This window comes from Ischnura elegans, chromosome 3, assembly GCF_921293095.1.
Source record: "Ischnura elegans chromosome 3, ioIscEleg1.1, whole genome shotgun sequence".
Lineage (NCBI taxonomy): Eukaryota > Metazoa > Arthropoda > Insecta > Odonata > Coenagrionidae > Ischnura > Ischnura elegans.
Genome location: NC_060248.1, coordinates 13,876,501 through 13,895,890, shown reverse-complemented (window position 1 = coordinate 13,895,890; position 19,390 = coordinate 13,876,501). Strand labels below are relative to the sequence as shown.

The 19,390-nt window shown below is 38.2% G+C and overlaps 2 protein-coding genes across 4 annotated transcripts in view; one reads left to right on the top strand and one right to left on the bottom strand.

Annotated features, from left to right (window-relative positions):
- LOC124155465 (pH-sensitive chloride channel 2-like) overlaps positions 1–7,691 on the top strand; it is an 87,147-nt gene extending 79,456 nt beyond the window's left edge. For all 3 annotated transcript variants that reach the window (XM_046529299.1, XM_046529298.1, XM_046529297.1), the window contains exons 9-10: positions 86–272; positions 3,410–7,691. In XM_046529299.1, the coding sequence (XP_046385255.1) occupies positions 86–272; positions 3,410–3,739 (517 nt within the window). In that variant the 3' untranslated portion in view covers positions 3,740–7,691. The remainder of the gene's footprint in view (positions 1–85; positions 273–3,409) is intronic.
- Positions 7,132–19,390, bottom strand: part of LOC124154915 (sodium-dependent noradrenaline transporter-like) — a 188,303-nt gene continuing 176,044 nt past the window's right edge. Inside the window, exons 8-15 of the mRNA XM_046528688.1 lie at positions 18,376–18,479; positions 17,251–17,375; positions 14,991–15,103; positions 13,284–13,424; positions 12,736–12,835; positions 10,863–10,963; positions 9,854–10,021; positions 7,132–8,944 (exon numbers count right to left, since the gene is read on the bottom strand). Of these exons, the coding sequence (XP_046384644.1) occupies positions 8,840–8,944; positions 9,854–10,021; positions 10,863–10,963; positions 12,736–12,835; positions 13,284–13,424; positions 14,991–15,103; positions 17,251–17,375; positions 18,376–18,479 (957 nt within the window). The 3' untranslated portion in view covers positions 7,132–8,839. The remainder of the gene's footprint in view (positions 8,945–9,853; positions 10,022–10,862; positions 10,964–12,735; positions 12,836–13,283; positions 13,425–14,990; positions 15,104–17,250; positions 17,376–18,375; positions 18,480–19,390) is intronic.

The window sequence follows — 19,390 nt, the reverse complement described above, 5'->3', positions numbered from 1 at the left end:
GTATCTTTGCTGCAAATGTTCTTTACTGTATAAATTGATCCATTTTGTTCCCATGAAAATGACTTGAATTTTATTTCCATTGCAGAAAAAATGTGGAATTGAAGAAGGTCAATAGTAAATACATTCTAAGGTCTACGTTGACTCCAAAGATGCACCGAAAGTACAATGGAATGAAAGGCAGCAGTCCCACGGGCTCTGGAGAACTTGACAGGTCTTGGACATCTGTTGCCGACTTATCTGAGTTGAAGAGACGATCCTACTTCAACCGAGAGGTAACATTAGATAAAGTTAGATGGTTACCTGTATTGTATTGCTGACTTTTCAACCCTGTGGTCATGGTGTCAAATTTGAACCATGGTGGCTAAGACTTTTGAGAGGTGAAGCATGTGCTGGAAAAGTGTACTCTAACATTCTGCCCTCTCTTCCAATCAAGTCTTCTCTTATCATCTTAGTTTCCCAAATGCTTTCTTTCTTTAAAGGGATATTTAGGAACTTACCCTTCTCACCCAAAGGAGTCCATCTCCTGTATGAACTACATTCCATCGCGATGAACTACGAACCTTTCTTCCAATCCATTATTGCACTATGTAGTGCAATGCTATTCATTATGTTGGTGATTATTTACAGATTTCCTTGGTGTTTAGTGTCAAAACAATTGAGCTAATTATGGATTTAACTCAATGAAATACTTGTTTTGTAGATCGATACCTACCAGAGAATTTAACTCTGTGAGTACTTTTCAATAATCCATCACGTAATGGTTCACCCCTTGAGAACCTCAACATCAGTGTTGCATGAAGAGGGGACAGCTGACACCTGCAATGTCTGGAAAATTTGAAAAAATTATGATCTTTAACCCTTTCGCTGCTGTTCAATCTCCGAAAACCTACTCCTCACATGCGGCAAAAAGGTTAAAATGCGTTTCGTGGGCCCACGGAGCAGGTACTTCAATAATGGGAGTGGTACACCCTTTGAAGGGTCGCTAATCCGCCACCCTATCCTCGACGAGCTCACCCACGCAGGACTGTCTCCTCGACCCTACCAGCGGGGGCAGACTCCTGTGGACGTACTTTTTCTTCGTCCCAGCCATGCAGTCAGCACTTTCGCTGAAGCAATCCGAAAGATTGCTAATCCGGGACTCGGGACCGTATTTCTGCGATGAAAAATAACGATTTAGTTAACTTTGCTGAAAACGTGGCTGCGGACAACCGGAAAATGGCCATTTTAGCAAAGTTAACAAAATCGTTATTTTTCATCACAGAAACACGGTTCAAAGACATACTTGATTGCTTGATTGGCAGGAGTGCAATAAAAAACAATCATTTTTTGATGATCGGATTGATTGATTGATTTTCAAATTGCAGTCCGAGCGGTCACTTTTGGGGAGGTAGGGTCGATGAGACGGCCCTGCGTGGGTGAGCTGGTCGAGGATTCCGAGTCCTGGATTAGCAACCTTTCGGATTGCTTCAGCGAAAGTGCTGACTGCATGGCTGGGACGAAGAAAAAGTACGTCCACAGGAGTCTGCCATTCGGACGTATTGGGTACGTTCACAGCAGTGAAAGGGTTAAGGTGGCTCACAAATGGAAGTTTTTATTTTACCAGTTTAACGAACAATGTTTAAAAAATATTGATCAATATCTACAAGCCACTTATCTAAGCATATCAGACCTTGAATGCGTTATCCCTGAGAGGTATGGCATGCCTCCAGTGGACTGAGAAAGGTAATGAAATTCATGGCCTCATTATTAGGAAATGGAAACAGTACATAGTGGGGACATCAGGAAGAGAATTGCATTGGGAAAGGAAGCATTCATGAACAGGAAAGAGCTTATGAGAGGATCATTGATTAAGTATGTTGAGAAAAGACTAGTGAAGTGTCTGACCTTCACTGCATGAAAAAATTCATGCTGAGAAAGGAGGACAAGGAAAGACTGGAGGTATTCAAGATATATATGCGGATAAGAATGGAGAAGTTGAAGTTGAAGTGGATGTGAAGGAAAAGGAATGACAAAGTGCTGGGCATGTTGGGTGAGGAGTGGGAACATGAAGAGGGGATTTGGAAGACACGTGGTTTGGATATATGTAGATATGTAGTACTTTTGGGAGGGGTTGTTAAAAACAGTATTAGTGGGAAGAATATTTGGTAAGCAAGGGAGAGGAAGGAAGAGAATAGGCTTTATAAATACATAGATTGAAAGAGAGTAAGCCCCAATGTGATATTTATGGGAAAGTCCATGTTGGGAGGGGAAAAAGGCCTGACTAACTTGCAAAGCACTCCATGTAAACCTATCTTAACTGGTATCCTTTCATACATTTACATAAATACAATACCCTCTAAGTTAACCGTGCTTTACAATGGATTCGACTGACAATGTGAGCTAAATTAGCTTGCACTTTTTAAAACTACAAATTCCACCAATTTTGATTATATGTATATTTTGATTTTGATATAGAATATTTTTTTTCACAGTATTTTGTATGCATTGGTTCTGTGGCGTGCACTAAATGGATTGGTGCTAATACTCTTTACACTTATTTTTTGTCCATAAATGATTCTAATTCAACATGTGATGTAACTCAGTTTACAATCAGTCCTCTGGAGTGAATTGATTTCTTAAAGCAATGGTCAACTGTGTTCTCCTCATCCCCGTTGTCTTATTTTTTCTACCTGAATCTCTTTGTTGCTGTAAAGAAGTCTAAATGGAGCAATTTATTAATTGTAGAGTACATATGTGGATGGATTTGGTTAGTCTTGATTGACTTTCGTAATGCATTTATGTAAGTGACATGCACACTGATTTAATAAGTTTGGGAAAAATTCCTTCTGCATGATTTGATTACGTATTTATGCTTACTTGATTGCAATTGGTAACAACCGCAGATGTGCATGGCATTTTTCAGAATTGTTTTAAATGCCAATGGTTTTGCTCTTTTTACCAAGTTAGACCTTCAGTGGTTGCTTGAAAGAAGTATCGTACTTTACCAAAACGGCTGTTTTTAACCCTGAAACCCTCAAGGTACCAATGTATCAGCTTTCAGTTTTTGCCTTAAAACTCCCAAAGGGCTGATACATTGGCCCTGTGTTTAATCCCGCATAAAAATGTTTATTTATTATATTTTGAGTTGGTTTCACTTTCACACTAAAGATAATATGTTTATCTCTCCTGAGGAAATGTTAATTCTTCTACAGTATTTAGTGTTCAATATGAACAAGAGGAGTTGCCTCTTCTTTCAAAAGCTTGACTCACTCTTGAATTGGTTTGAGCTTTCTGGGAGTGAAAAGAGAAACTGCGGTGGGAGCGTAAGGGTTTAGAGAGAACAGTCTCCTGACCCATGAGAATGTGTGAGCTCATGTTTTTCTGAACTCTTGCCCCTGCTGCTCGGCACCACTTGGACGTGATGCACCAGGGCCTTCACAAAGGGAACAGTGGCAACATGCTGTCGGTGCAGTCAATGGAGTCGCTGGGTCGCAATAATGCCGAGGGGGACATCTTCCCATCCACCATGACGGTCGACTCGAGCCTTTGCACGGTGCCCATGGAGGGCCACGACAAAGGCGCCGACTGCGTCAGCGTCACCATTCCCGTTCCGAATAAGGAGGGTGAGGCTGCATCCAAGAGTTTCACGACAATGACGCCCCAAGAGATAGCCACTTGGATTGACAAGAGGAGTCGAGTTTTCTTCCCGGCTATCTTTTTGATATTCAACATCCTGTATTGGGGATTCGTGTGGATTTAAAGGACATTGCGGTTTCACATTTTGTACGCGACTTTGATTTGGTGCTCAGATTGAGAGAATGAAACACTCTCATTAGGGACTTCAGCTGGATTGCTGTTGAAAATGTGTAGAACATTCTTGCGAGGTTGACGGTGGTTCCCCTGTCTATACTCAGTGGTAGAATGATTTGTGCTGTGTTTAGCTATTCTTTTGAGTGACTACTCTATGAGAGTGTTTATTGATGCAATTGACGTGCTAATTAGAAAATAATATTTAACTACAGCATAGACAAATCTCAGGATGTAAGTTTAGGTACCTTAAAATTATCTTATAATTGAAGAGTAGCATATTTCTCTTTCGGGCATTTCTTTTTCTTCATCACATTTGATATGGATCAGTTGTGGTTAGTGTGATTTATTATTCAAAATATTAAATTCAGAAATTGTTTTAGATGTTTCACATGACTTTTAAAGAGCTTGAATCACCCTGCATTATTGCTATCAACTTTCAGTCCTCCAATATTGGCCTCGTAAGGGACTTGATTTTTTTAAGTTTTACTTAGGGAAAATAGTGATCATCCACATACTATATAGACTATAAAAAACATTTTCATTCTCACCATGAGATATCATTGAATGTATTTCTGCTTATATGTTGTGAAATTGTGGTTGAGTTCCTTTGCATCCAGTGCATGATATGGAATTTGTTTTGGACCTGAGGTGCTGAGTGCCCTGTGGATGAAGAGCTTTTGATATTTGAAATGACATTGTTGATGGGACATTTCCATTGATTTATCTCAAGGATAACGGGGGAGTTTCACCATTTTAGTGCATGTGGTGTGAGAGTGGAGAATTTCTGTCGCCTGTTTACACTGGATAGGTGACAGTGCTGCATATTATTGGCTCAAGGAGCACAGTGATGTCTTTTTGATGTCCTTCATCATCTATTTTTAAAAATCATTTTTAGACAAAAAGATATCATGCAGATATCACGTATCCTATCATGTCATTTTGGAAATGATAGCAGTTTTTTCACCAAAATGATATTTATGCACCATTTATATCATTTTGATCTTAAATGGGTATCTATTCTAAAAGAAGAAATCATTTTTCATTAATTTCTGAAAATTCCTTTGCTAGAGTGTTATGAATAAAATATTAGCTGGTCATATTTCCGCCAGTTACTAATACTTCGCCTGGTGATATATTAGTGGTATAATTTTTCAATCAAATTTTGATACAGAGGGTCTTTTTTGTAAATTTTTCATCATTCGTGCTGTTATCAAATTTTAATATCCAAAGTGATGTTTAAAATATATCCACTTTTATATTACCTAAGGGACGGGGTCATAAAAGTGATATTGGTGTTATGAAGTTGAAGTCTTGTGGGTGTAAAAGTGGTTTGTGATGCTGTTTGGGTGTTGGGTGCAAGCATCCATTGATGCATCACTGAGTGAGTGGCCATCTTAATGACTGTATCACTAAAGTTCAATCTATGCATCACAATGATATGGAGTCAGGAATATCGTCGCTCATGTGATGTGAGAGAGGAAATCGTTCCCATCTGAATGCATATACATAGATACGTGACAGTGCTCCATTCAATTTGATCATTCACTGATTCTTGACAGTGTTTTCACCATTGTGATTCTAGAGAGAGTTTAAATTACGTTTATCAATGTGAAAGTAATTATTATTGTCTAGCCTTGAAATCTTTATGTGCAGCATATACACGCTAAAAAATTCAGCATTAATGCTGTGGCAAATCATTTGCCGTGCATGAAATATTTGGCTGCTGTTGTGCCATTGTCGATGGCACCAACTTGTGAACTGCATTGTATCCCACATGTGCCTCTGTGCCGTCCAACTTTTTCGAGGGTTCAAGAGGTCTTCCGCTTGTGTTCCACTAGCATTATCTATTCATGGCTGCCATGAAATGCCTATTCCGGTGAAACACCCAAGAAGATCCTGAATAATATATACTGGAAAAGAAACTGAATCTGACACTTGAGAAGTTAGAAAATTAGTTAATAAGCGAATAGTATCAATGAAATACATAAATTGCAAATGTTTCATGAGGCATGGTCAATGCTCATGAAAGATGCATACTCTTGGGACATGCCTGCATATTTCTGTATTTTTCTGGTTGGTCTTGCAAGATGGTTCTTGCCAGATTAATCCATCACAATGCATTATGAATCATGGATTAGATTTTGGTCTGTTGCGGAATATTCTTAGTTGATAGTAGCAATTGTTTGCTTCTATATGCCTTCATTGTATAAAAAGTATTCCATCATTCACCTTAGTACAAACTAATTATTTTATCATTGGAATAAGGTAAGGCATTATTACTCATAACTTTGTTAGGTTCTCATTAGGAATGATGCAAATGATTGTTTTGAAAGTTAAATGGTACATATATATGTAAGTGCTTTTTTGTAAACTTTTCTTTTATACCAGTAGACAGTTACCTCTCATTTTTTTAAATAGAACCAATCAAATCATGATAACACCACGGGCACTTCGTTGGGCTTATACAAAATGAAAATGCAATGGATTCAATAAAGACCTTTATTTACACATTTCGTTAGCTGAAACTTTTTTATTGGTTGATGAAATAGTGTCAAAGAAATGGAAATTATTTCATAGGAATTACTATTTTCATGGCTGCAAAAAACAGTTAATTCCAGAAGCTCATGGAGGATTTTTTTTCATTTCATGCTGATGTTTCAGCCTTGAGACCGTTAAATCACAGTTACTCATTCAATTCTCAGAGCACTCTCTTATGAATAGTAAAGTGATGGTTCCTGTACGTATGTCTATCCTTTAGGTCACATGTTTGAAAGGTGCATGGTGTATGAATTTTAGAATCCACTAAAATTAAATGATGCTAGGAACATTACCAAAAAGCATAGAATGGATTCCAATTATGTTTTTGATCCAAGGCAAAATACTTTTACATAGGTATATTATCAATTCAAACATATTTTTTCGCTGCACAAATGTCAACTTTTTAAATACGCCAGTCACTCTACTACACATTGAGATGATATAATGTAATCTCTTCTTGTTGTAATGGCACATGAACATTGTCAATGAAATTTCTACAATGCAGGGCAATGATACACTTTTATATGTTGCAGTTCAATAAATAGCGCACACACATTTAAAACACATTCATTAATACATATATATTTTTTGAACAACATACTCGTAAGCACATATATAACGAGGCACATTCCATTTTGACAACAGCTGGTGAATAACTGGGATCAATTTTTACCAACCTATCCTTTCAAAGCATAGGCATTCCTATCATTTGCTGTGGAACGTAATTATTATCCTATTTTTATAATTAAGATGTTGATATTGCACTGAAGTCATGAGTGAGTCTTATGATCTTTTTTGAAAACATTTCTTGGAACGCATTTCACTGATTTCTTGATGATTTATCATTTGTAAGCGGCTTTAGTTTACATTTTTTGGCCAAAAGCCCATAAGCTATGATATTAGGGATAGAATGTACTTGGAGTCCCCTTCGCAAAATTCAAGTTTTGTGCATCATAGTATTTCAACATTCAGCTTATACAGACCAGTGTTGAGTAAGAAAACCCTAAACAAACTCACAGATTTTTCACGGCTTTAAATATCCAATTTTTTCTCAATTCCATGTCATTGGGGTTATAATTATTACACATTTACCAAAGGAAATATGCAAGCTTCATATGGTGAATATGAGTGGGAGTTTTTGCTGCATGGATTTATGTGTAAATTTTTAGTTTTTAGTGAGGACATGCATTAACATTCTCCCTTTGCATATCATGGAACATGACAGACAAGTAGCTATTCATAAAAATATCCTCTTGTGACGTGATGCAACAGAATTGTAGCACTTGAGCTGTAAAAATTGGAAATATGACCTGCCATTGTTACACTTGAAACTGCGCATACTGTGGACATTTTGTCGAAATGAATGATGTTTGAAAAAATATTCTACTCATAAGAAATGCTATAATTTATCACTAAAACTCCTAATGCCGTAAAGCAAGTTGAAAGAACAGAAAATGAAATATCTGTTTATACTTGTGATGTCGTGACTTGGAAAGCACTGAATATGTACAAATGCATACAATGTAACAATATTGTGAACACTTTATAAATATTGTTTCATTAAGTACTTTATGTAAAAAAATGTCTCTTCCAGTCTAAATACAAAATTTATTAAAAATAAAAAATATCATAAAAACCTCCTTGGAAAGTGGATTTTTAATCAAATGTTTGCTTATCGATCAAAGTGCTGAGGAATTCCACATTGAGCCACTGTTGCGATCTATTTTGACTTTCGTTTAGGATTCAGTCCCCCATGTATTTTACTCATTCCTTATGTATTTAACATTCAAAGACAAATAATTGCACGATGATTCCAATTGAAATGACCTTTTCCATTTATGTAAATATATTATTTGCCTGAAGCAATGTCTTTCTTAAAGTGAAGCCTGAACGTAAGGGAAACTCATTTAATTCATATCTTATGTATTATAAGGAATGCTGTTTATAGAAAAAGCCATATTTGGATGCTGATAACTTTACCATTCCCGGTTGTTGAGTTTTAATATCTCATTCATAAATTTTAATTGCTATTAGTCAAAGGTAATGCATTGAATTAAGTCATTTGATTTTCAGGTACTTGGATCATGAAGAATTAATCGTACCATTGTGGGCTCGTCTCAATAGTTTGTGGAAATTGAACCCTAGTACCTTTTCCCACAGAGTGCCATCTTTCTTTTGATCTTTTCATGAATATTCCAGTTGTCAAGCAAACTGGAGCTTGAATGACTTCTAGTAGAGGAAGCAAAAATTGCATTCCTTTGATAATTGTTGCTGCACGTGGGAAAATTCATAGATATTGTAGTCGATATTTTCAAATGGAACACGGAAATGTTTTACAAAAACATTTTAAATGCACATTAAATTGCTAGACAGTGGACCCTATTTCCATTGGTCTGATTCACATGGCTGTGTATTACGAGCAACTCAGGCTCATGTCCCTTTGTTTTCAGACCACAACCTGTTTGCTTTCTTGTTCAAGCCTCTTGTTTGGCAGCCTCTTGCCTGCTCATCATTACACATAGAGCCAGTGTCGACACTTGAACCGGCTCACAGCGTCCATTCCTTCCCTCTTTATCTTTTCGTGTTCTTCAATAGGGGATATGCTGTACGCGAGGCGCTGAAATTGAGAGAAGAATTAATTTGATGTTAGGTCTAGGTAGGGATGGTGTGCATTGCTAGAGTCTAAGGGTGAGATCCTTATTTTTTTCAGGGAGCATTAATTTCACTTCATCACTCCATGCTCATGGATTGAACTGAAGTGATTTTGGTGCAAGCTTGACCAACCTATAGAATAGGGTAGATTCCTTCATCAAAGAAAACGAAAGGCATTGATTGCAATTTGTTACCCACCACTAGTGTATTCACAATATACAAATTATTTGGTTATCGTGTGACTGTACAGCACTTTATGTTGCTGTGCTTCTTCCTACGCATGTTATGGTGCTCCCTAGGTATGGGAATGATTCCACTTGCTCCAATAGCTCTCCTCCTAGGTGGATGTTGGCCACTGCTTTCTCTCTCTCTTTCTCTCTCTCGCATATCTTAATCTTTTTTCTTCTCATTATTTTTCGATTTGTATTTATGGAACACTTCTTCAATCGCATTCAGTGAGTTCTGTACATCACTTAAACATCCTGGTATGATAGTGATATCTCTGTGAATACAGCATATTCATTTCTTCTCTTGATTCCTTGTCCTCCAATTTTCTTCATTGTTTTTTCCTCCATGTACATATTGAAGAGTGTTAGTGATGGGTTTTATCCTTGAAGGCCCCCTTGATTCATTTTGATCTCCATGATTGTTCCTTCCTGCATTCGTATCGCTGACTTTTGGTCATGATAGAGGCGGTAGTAAATGCTTCTGCCATTGAATTTCAAAGCCAATTTTTTCCATAGTGCTGAACATCTTATTCCATTCCACATCATCAAATGCCTTCCCCAAGTCCATGAAGGCTATTGACAGCTTACCAATCCATTAAAAAAATATGCTAAGTACGTATATGCCTTATGAAGTTTTTGCTGCTTACCTCTTTGCAAGTACCGGGGGTCTTTGCTATCCTTATTATGGCAACGAGTGGAATCATGACGACAGATGAGAGAGCTAAACTCCAGCCGACCCACTCTGCCCAGATGGGATATGAGTAGTCATTGTACTTGAGAGGTTGGTGGTAGATAAGACCAAAGAGAACCACACCCTGCAATGAAGAAGAAAATAATTTTAAAAATCCACAACAATTGTATTAATGGAAATCTCTTATGCCAGATATTTATGCGAAAGAGAACATGACTGGTGAAGATTTAGATGGATAGATAAATATTTTATTGCACTAGGACAGATCACTTGAGTATAACATCCTTATTAAACAAAGTTTTAAATCTAGGTTCCTGGGATGGTGTAAAAAGAATAAGTAAAATTAGAATGAGCAAAGGAAAGTAAAAGCCCAAATATTGTCTCCAGGTACAACTATGTATGTACCATTTTCATCTCAACCATTTCGTAACTTTTTAAGTACTTAAGCTAGTGAGCTCTCAGCAACTGCTGAATAGTGTATAATTATTGAACTTAGGAACTAATGAATAGTTATTGATAATGAAGTTCTCTATCACTAACAGTATTTCAATCTGGGTCCAGTATTTGTGGATTATTATCCTTATACCTTATCCTGTATATCTTATCTCACTTTAGTCTCAAACTTTTGGGTAAATTTTGAAATAATAAATATCTCTTTGTAACTCATCATTTGTATACTTAAAATTGTGCAATAAATGAGGATAACTTGAAAATTTTACTGTAAGAAATAATATATTTATAAGAGAGATTATTGGCTAATATAGAAGAGCTTTTCTATGCACAGCTGATATATAGCGCTATGTGATGTATCATATTAGACTCCTGGCTATAATTATCCTTCAACATCCAAAGCTTTGCTCTACTTGAGAAATTAATTTTTAGTATTTGCATCAATTATTCACACAGTTAGAGTTGAATATTTCCCAGTTATATTGATGATAATAGATATTTAGGATTGGACGTACGATAATGAAAGTCGGACTGATAAACTTCCAGCAGATCCGCCAATATAGTCCAGGTCTGGATCCAAGCATGGCTTCCACGTCGGAGGAGAAGCGGTCCAAACCTGTAAAGGCATAAAAAGAGGATCAGTTTTAATCTCAGCATATGAAAAATTTTGGAAGATCCATCAGGTCGTATCAAGCTACGTATACATTTATTATGGATTGCTTAGTAATGTGTTCACAAACAATATCTTCAGTTTTCATTTTCCCTCATCCTACATGCTTGGTATAGAAGGCGATCATTATGTATGCAAAATGCAATTTTGTCACCTAGTCAGCACAAAGGAAGAGACATAATTGTTTCTTTCAGGTTTATTATGGAAAACAAAGGGTCATGCAGCTTACCATAAACTAAATTTCTTCTGTAATGCCAGGAGGAGATTTTGGGAAAAAATTGGTAAGGAATTCCATTAAATATCCTCACTTTAACGTAAGTGCTTACACTGCATGGGTGCCAAAGGTAGCTGGATAGTGTGCTATAATTATTACATTGTTCAGAGATATGTCTGGCGTTAAGATAAATCCCACTGATGAAATTCAGTTGCATTGGCATGTGGAGTGAGTTGGTTAGTCTTAAATGGTCTTGTAAAATGGCTGAACTTGGTAGTGATGACAATTTATGCTCATTGGCTTTGGAATGATATTATTTTGTTATCGCAAAAAAGTATTGTTACAGCATATATGCATAGACTATATTCTGAAAAGATTCAGACATTTTCAAAAAATGCTGATGTGTACTTTTTTCATTCATGGTTAAATATATACTGAATTATTAATTTGAAAAAATTATTTCTAATGCTCAATGTCATAAAATTACTAAAATCACATCACCAAAAGTAGCAGATTTTAAAATATATATATATTATTTACAGAAGATTTACAAGTATACTAACAAGTTTGTTAGCATATCTTCACTTGCATATATTTCACTAAAAGGCATAACTGTCGAGGGCTACAGTCTGGCCACCAAGAGTTGCCTGATGACAGGCAGAAGGGTCTATACCATTTTTCCGAACTGACGGCAGCTGGGTGGAAAATAGAAACTAGCGAATGAGAAGCGCTGCCCCTTCCACCTCTCGGTTCCCCTCCATCCCCTTCCCATTTCCCCTCCATCCGGCCGACCGGCGTTGCCAGTATTGGGAATAACGGTACATTCGGGGGCGGCAGAACGAGGGCTGTACGATCTCATAAGATTCGGCTTGGCAACTCTGCTAGCTGGAGAGCGATGTGCACTGCACGGAGTTCGGAGAGAGACTGCGGGCTCTTCCACACTTCCTCCTGTCGTTCTTCTGTGATTGGCTAGATGAGTGGGTGGGTTTCGAGCACGCTCAAGGTCAGCCGCCGTCAGTTCAGAAAAATGGTATAATACAGGGTGGAGAGCAAGGTTGCCTGGTAAGAAAGGGAAATGCCCATGTTAAATGTAAACAAAAGGCTTCCGTGAAGAAAGGAGCCAGGAGGGATTTTGAGTGTGAAGGACACAAAGGAAGAATCCCTTTGTTTTGGTGATTCGCAGAAAGGGTTTGTTTTGGTGGTTCAGGCTTGTTTCGGTGCTTCATATGCATGTGACAACATTGTGTAACTAGGTGAGGGTGTGAGGTGCGTTTGGGGGACAGCGATTGGTTGCAAACCATGCTGGCGCAGGGTTCTCTGCCCCTCATTTTGGGCCGTCATCAGTCAATTCTCGCCAGCCGGACTATGAATGTAACCCCTCCAAATTAATACCTCTGCCCCCTAGAAATGTACTCTTCTCCTCAAAGGAACAATACCATATGATTTATGTGCCACAGGGTTGATCAGTTTCATTGGCTATTCGTAGTGTAGTTGTTGTACTAACCATAGAACCAGGAGACAGCAATGGCTTCAAACAATGCAGAACATAAAAGTGAGATTCCAGCTGAATAAGTATCAAGGAGGTGAAAAATGTAGATGCCTCCCTGCAAAGAAACAAGCATTTGTCATTAGGAGAAACATTGTTGAAGAAAAGATTGAATAGATTCTACTACATACTTGTTACTAGTAATGGTCTCGAATATTAACTGCGATTGAATACAGTTTCAATGTGAAATCCATTTTACTACAAGTATCAGTTACTTACTGTCCAAAAGAGTAATTGATTATAATTTCTCAGGAGGAAGGGGCTCATAGCAAAAGTTGAGCTGAGCTGAAGTATGAATAATGAACGCAGAGATATATGGCTGTGGTAACATGATTCCTCTTGTTTTGCCAAAAATGATTTTTTAAATCTTATTTCTTGGCAGTTTTGGCTCTTAAGAAATGCATATTAGTACTTTACTCTTTAAGTGCTAACTGGCTAGAATACAAGATGTGATATGTCTTTTGAACTCCTCAGAAAGTGGACAGGAGATAGTAGGGATGACGTACGGGTGTGACGTTCATGAGGGCCACCGAGAAGGAGACCAGAATGGCAAGGAGCGTGAAGATCTCTCGTGCGTAGCGTCGCCCGTGGAACACGCTCTTGAACTCATCCATCAGACCTGTGATCACACACTCCATTCCTCCCATCTGAAATTAATAGGATAATAGTCACGCGATAGTTAAATACTTCGTGCATGGTCTGCATTTGTGCTACATATACAGCATACTCCTGATTATCTGGGGTAATGATGGGAAGAGTCAGCACGAACAATCGGAAAATACGAATAATCCATATTTTCCCTTGAATATCATTTAATTTTCATGATTCTTATAAATCAAACGATTAAAATTATTTATGCACATCGTCTGTTATTTTATACTTCTTTCCGGAATCATTAAAAGCTTTCTTTTCCCCACCGCGATCTTTTTAGAAGCGAAAACGTGATTGTACTCGCAAGCCTACTGCTCCATGTTATACCTGGTTTCTGAAAACCATGCATCTGTGGCTGCAAGATCATGGATTCAGAAAAGTGGTTTCCACGAATGCTTCAAAACCACTGTGCGATGTTTAAAACTAAAAAAAGAAGTTTAAAACTTATGCACAGATGAGCCGTAACACGGATAAACCACAGCCGGATAATGGGGAGTATGCTGTAATATAGGTAATATTGGCCTCACAACTTGATTATAAATTTTATTATTTTCACAAACACTTTTACATGTGAAAACCATAAATGATCATGGAGCATCTGAAGAAGTATGGTTTGACATCACCAAACCCTTATTCTTGGCAGAGGGAGTGAGGTTAGATTCGGTGTGAACCAAGCCTCTTTCCCATTCAGGACCAAGTACATTAACCTTATTGTATGCCACACCCGGAACCTGAATCTTCAGGACAGGCATCTTGCTACAGAACGAGATTGTCCCTCAACCAAATGTTCTTTAAATACTAAATTGCATGCATTAACATTGAATTAATGTTTCTTGTCCGTATTTCAGTAACATTGCCGTGATGAAAAGACTACCTAATTTCAGTTGTGCAATGTAAACAGAGTTACTAATGAAACGCTAAAAATGCAAATTACCTATTTAATATGCCACTAAATCACTTTTCATCAATTTGAACAGTTTGAAAGAGTCTTTGTTGATATGTCAGCAGGGTGTGTTGGTTGTGTTAAAGATGAGTGAAGGAACTGTTGATGGAGGGAGATGAAAGATTGGAAAGGTAATGGGCCTTAGACATTTCTTTTTCCAATTTTTTCAGCTGCACTCCCTGTATGGCAATTGCCAGTGAATGTCATTAATTTTTCAATAATCTCTTGAAAATAAGTTATTTTGTATTTAAATTCATGTTGAGACAAGCAGAAAAAAACTTGGTAAGATTTCCCTGGATGACCAATTACATAACCATGGTTTTGTCAAGCAGTCAAAATCCTGGTCAAGCATGCTTGTCTGATAAATCTTCTAGTGGAAGTTTGCCAAGTTTTTTCTTGCCAGTTTAGCATGAATTATAGGTTCCATAAAGATATGCCGCATACAATCTTATTAGTATTTAAATCCATCAGACGTGTACATATAACCTATGAGAACTCTGGTAAACATTTATTTTGAGCTGAAATGAATGAGAAAGTTCATATCAGTCACATCATCAAAAATACAAAAAATTATATTCTGTACGGGAATGGAAATAATTTTTTTTCTGCGAGTACTCACCGCACTGTCCAGTCCCAGCATGATTAGCATGAAGAAGAACAGCATGGACCAGATGTGTGAGCCAGGCAGTGTGGCCACGGCCTCTGGATACACTTGGAACACCAGGCCTGGGCCTGTTGCATGACAGACGAATGACATATTTCAATGAATAGTCTCCATAATGGGAAAAATGCTTTTAAATAGTTTAGTTCATGTTTTTTATGTACCCTCCCCCCCTCCCCCAAGCCACTGGTATACGAGACCCAAGCCAGGGGTTAATTATATAATTACTTGAGCCATATAGGTTCAAGTGCAACCCTTTTCCACACCCTTCCTCGACCTCCAAGAGATAATCCTGGTTCTCGAGTAACTTGTTTAGTTTTATCCATCCCTTTGCAAGTATAGGAATAGATAAAATAGTGTAAGTTGATGAAAATTCAATCCCTGCCAAAAACCCTTACAGAACCTTGCCATCAGCATTCCACATTCAGTTGTACGAGCTTAAAGGTGGGGTGGGGGGAGAGAAAAAATGCCTCTTACTCCCCTGGCATTGCCAATCATTGCCTCTTTGGCATTGCCAATCTTCTGAAAGTGGCCGCCTTTTATCCGATCACTTTTGATAAAATCATTATTACTCATTGTATGACCTCAATCATAAGATGAACTTGATTGCTCCATCATCAGGAGCACAATTGGTGTACATGTTTATTGAACTCTAGAGTATTTGAATTAGAAAAATAAAAAATGTACTATGACTGGTAATATCTTCTAGAGGAACCTCACGCTCTGATGGCTATCTCTTGAGGACCCAGATTATCTCTCAGAGGTCAAGGGAGGGTTCGGGAAAGGGTTGCACACGAGCCATAATTACCCCTGGCTTAGGTCGCGTATATCTGAGGCTCGGGGGGGGTGGGGGCCCACATAACTACCATGAACTTTTGCTTGCTACGATGCCAGTTGATGAAATATAAACGGATCACTGGAAATAGTTAGTCGCTTTTCTTAGAATTGATGCTGTTGTTTTTGCTCTAATTTTTTGAATTAGACATGATGGGAGAAATAAGACCGTGGTAATATTCCACACAATTTTCATGTTCTCAACCAGTTTCCACACTTCACTGCTCCAATTCTAAGGGCAGAACTGCCCAGGAGAGTTAAGGCTCATCTCCCCATGGAAGTTAGGAGCTGTACCCTCAAAAATGATGCAGGAAGTACTGAAACCAGTTACATATGTATGTATCGTTATAGATGCTCCACTGGGTTTGACACATGGAGAATTTTGCAGATTAACCTGGCCTGTGTCCTCTCCTAACTTGGACTTTCGTCTTCAATTCACATTCAGTACGTCCCATGCCCTTTCATTCTACGTATATAAAAATCCTATTCTCTTCCTTCCCCGAGTACCTATTTACCAAACATTCTTCCTACTATCACTGCTTTTTAACATGCCTTCCTAATACAGTGCTCATTCCACCCAAACCCTTTGTCTCATCCATTTCTCACATGGACGCTTCCTCTTCCCTTCGCCCAAGTCTAGTACTTCCTCGTTCTTCTTCCTCTCCGTCCTCTTCATCTTCTCCGTTCTCCTCCATACCCAGATCTTGTATGCATCCAGTCTTTTCTCATCCTCCTTCTTAATTGCTCTTGCTTCCATAGTGTAAAGCCCTGCAATACAGATAAGACTCTTCACTAGCCTTTACTTTAAACTATTACTTAATGATCCTATCATCATCTCATCCCTATTCATTAACACCATCTTTGTCGATGCAATGCTCTTGCTGAGGTTCTGCTGCTGAATCCATTTTCATTAAATGTGCTGCTCAAATAGTTCACTGCTTCACCTGCTCCATTTTGAGCCCATCTACATAACTTTTAAGCCTCCCATTCCCGCATCACAATTAATTACAAAAATCTATAATTATGGTCTTCTTTAGATTAATAGTCATGCCATATTTCTTGTACCAATGATCTAATGAAGCCATTTAAGTCTGCAAACCTCTTGCTGGCTGGCTAATCAATGCCTGATTATCTGTGAACGTAACTGATTTAAAAATCATTCCCCCATGTGTGCCTCTAATTCATCCTATGCCTCTCTTGCCATCTCCTCAGCATACACATTGAACAGTAAAGGTATTATTGGGAAGCTGAAACTGTTAGGGTATAAAAAGATTTTGTGGAATGCTGTCAAAGTCTCATTTTTTCCATCTTGCAGAGAATGATTATTATATAGAAATTAAGTGTAAATTGATTGATGCCGTGTTATGTGATGGGCTGTTTGTACCTTCTGTTGCCACAGTGCTGATGTGGACCCCTTGCTTGTGTGACATGAAGCCCAAGTAGGTGAAGATGACGAGGCCGGAGAAGAAGCTGGTGAAGCAGTTGACGGCCGTCGTAACCAGGCAGTCCCTGCAGTCACAGAGAGGTGAGACCATTACTATTCATGAATTAGTATATGTATCCTCTATATTATTTCTACTGTATAGATACCTTTTTCTCAACTTATACGCAACCAAACTCTACAAATGAGGTACCAAAATGCACAGAATTTATCAGAGAACATGCGATGGCATATCTTACTTGCTAAATATTGCTATTGTTTCCTAAAATTGGTTTTTAAAAATTAAAAATAATCGATAAAAAAATAATCGATTCCGCCAAGATTGTCCTCATCCCAAGAATACAGTTAACGCCGTCGGATCCCACCATGCCTTTTAATTTGACTCGCAGACAATATCCCATTACGGTTTCCTATGCAATGACTATTAACAAGGCTCAGGGTCAGACTTTGCAAAGAGCTGGCTTATTCCTACCTGACCCTGTATTCTCTCATGGCCAACTTTATGTAGCATTCTCTAGGGTAAGATCTTTTCAAAATATTTTTGTAAATATTAAGGAAAACGCTAAACAAGTATTAACAGAGGATAGTGTAATTACTTCCAATGTTGTGTTTAAAGAGGTCCTCTGACCTCAATTTGTACATGAACATTCCAATTAAATTTGTACATAAGACCCTGCCTTTTTTTTCTACATTTTAAAATTAGAAACGCTCCTATCCCTCTGTTAGCTGCATTGAAAAGAGCGGGGGAAGCCCGCTGGGAGCAGGCGCAGCACGCTTGTATACTATATAGTATGTGATAACAAGAAAGCTTGTTATGTCTGGATGCTTTACCATCAAATCATGCTCAGAAAGGCATCCTTGTTGGCTCTCGGTGACATAAAGTTCATTCAGTGGGGCCAAAGGTCTTGTGCAATGTTTGCCAATACTCTATAGAGCTTTTCAGAATTTTGCCCCATTAATTCAACTGAGGGATTGATGCTCACACAGTTTTGGAAATGATAATAGGTACTTTCAGAGTGGCATATATGCCCGATGCGTGTCACAATGTTGAAGAATTTGTTTACTCACCGCAGACAGTTGTTGTGGAATGTGTTGTAGCTGGCATAGGACAAGTGGACTCCAAAACCAGCTCCTACTGAGTAGAATATCTGCACGGCTGCATCCACCCACACCTACTGGTCAGAAGACAAATTTAGGATTTTAAACCATTCGTTTTTTTGTAGATAGTAATTCAACATGCTGCATGATGAAGTGGATTGAAAAATGGAAACAAAAAGCTTATTATTATTGTGGTTGCATATGCCTCAGGATAAATAAAATTCCTTGTTGCCTATCCATGGGTATGAATGAGTCTACGTAAAAGGGTGTTTAAGTGAGCTATTTCATTAATTTTATTAAAAAAATCAATCAAAAACCGTATCCAAACTTTTTTTCATGTAATATAAATCCTGCCTATATTTTCCTTGGGTTATTTCGCAATCAGTACCATACTCTCTTAATGATACGATAATAAAACAAGTTTGTCTTACGTTAGCCATAATATTTATAATGATGCATGTTAATGATCGCCCGTCCAGTTACGAGATGAGTTATTTATTAAAAATACGTATTGCATTTAATAGCACGAATACCAATAAAAATGTTAGTAATAGATATCTCGTCACGCATCTGGACGCCCATCCATTACACCAGCAGGCGAGAAATCGCTCGCAAGGGAGGGACACACTGTGTTACAGCAGTTTCTTAGCTTTGGTGTTTTGGTTCTCCCAAGTCCTCAATTAAAACCGTCTATTGTTTCTGGAGCGTCCATTGGCCAGTGACGAAAGTAGGGGGAGAGGGGGACAGGCGCTTCTTTCATCGCGAGCATGACGTCACTGCCACTGGAAAAGCGCTAATGGGGATTAAGACCACTGTAACCGAGGGAAAGTGGAAAATGAAATGGAACGAAGCAGCGAGGGGAATGAAAGCCGAACTGTTTTTGTCGTGGACGAGGTTTTAGTGATAAGGGTCAGACGGAAAGGTCGGCGAGGCATGTCCGTGATCACTCTCGTCACGTTTGGCCTAAAAAATATTTATGGTTTTC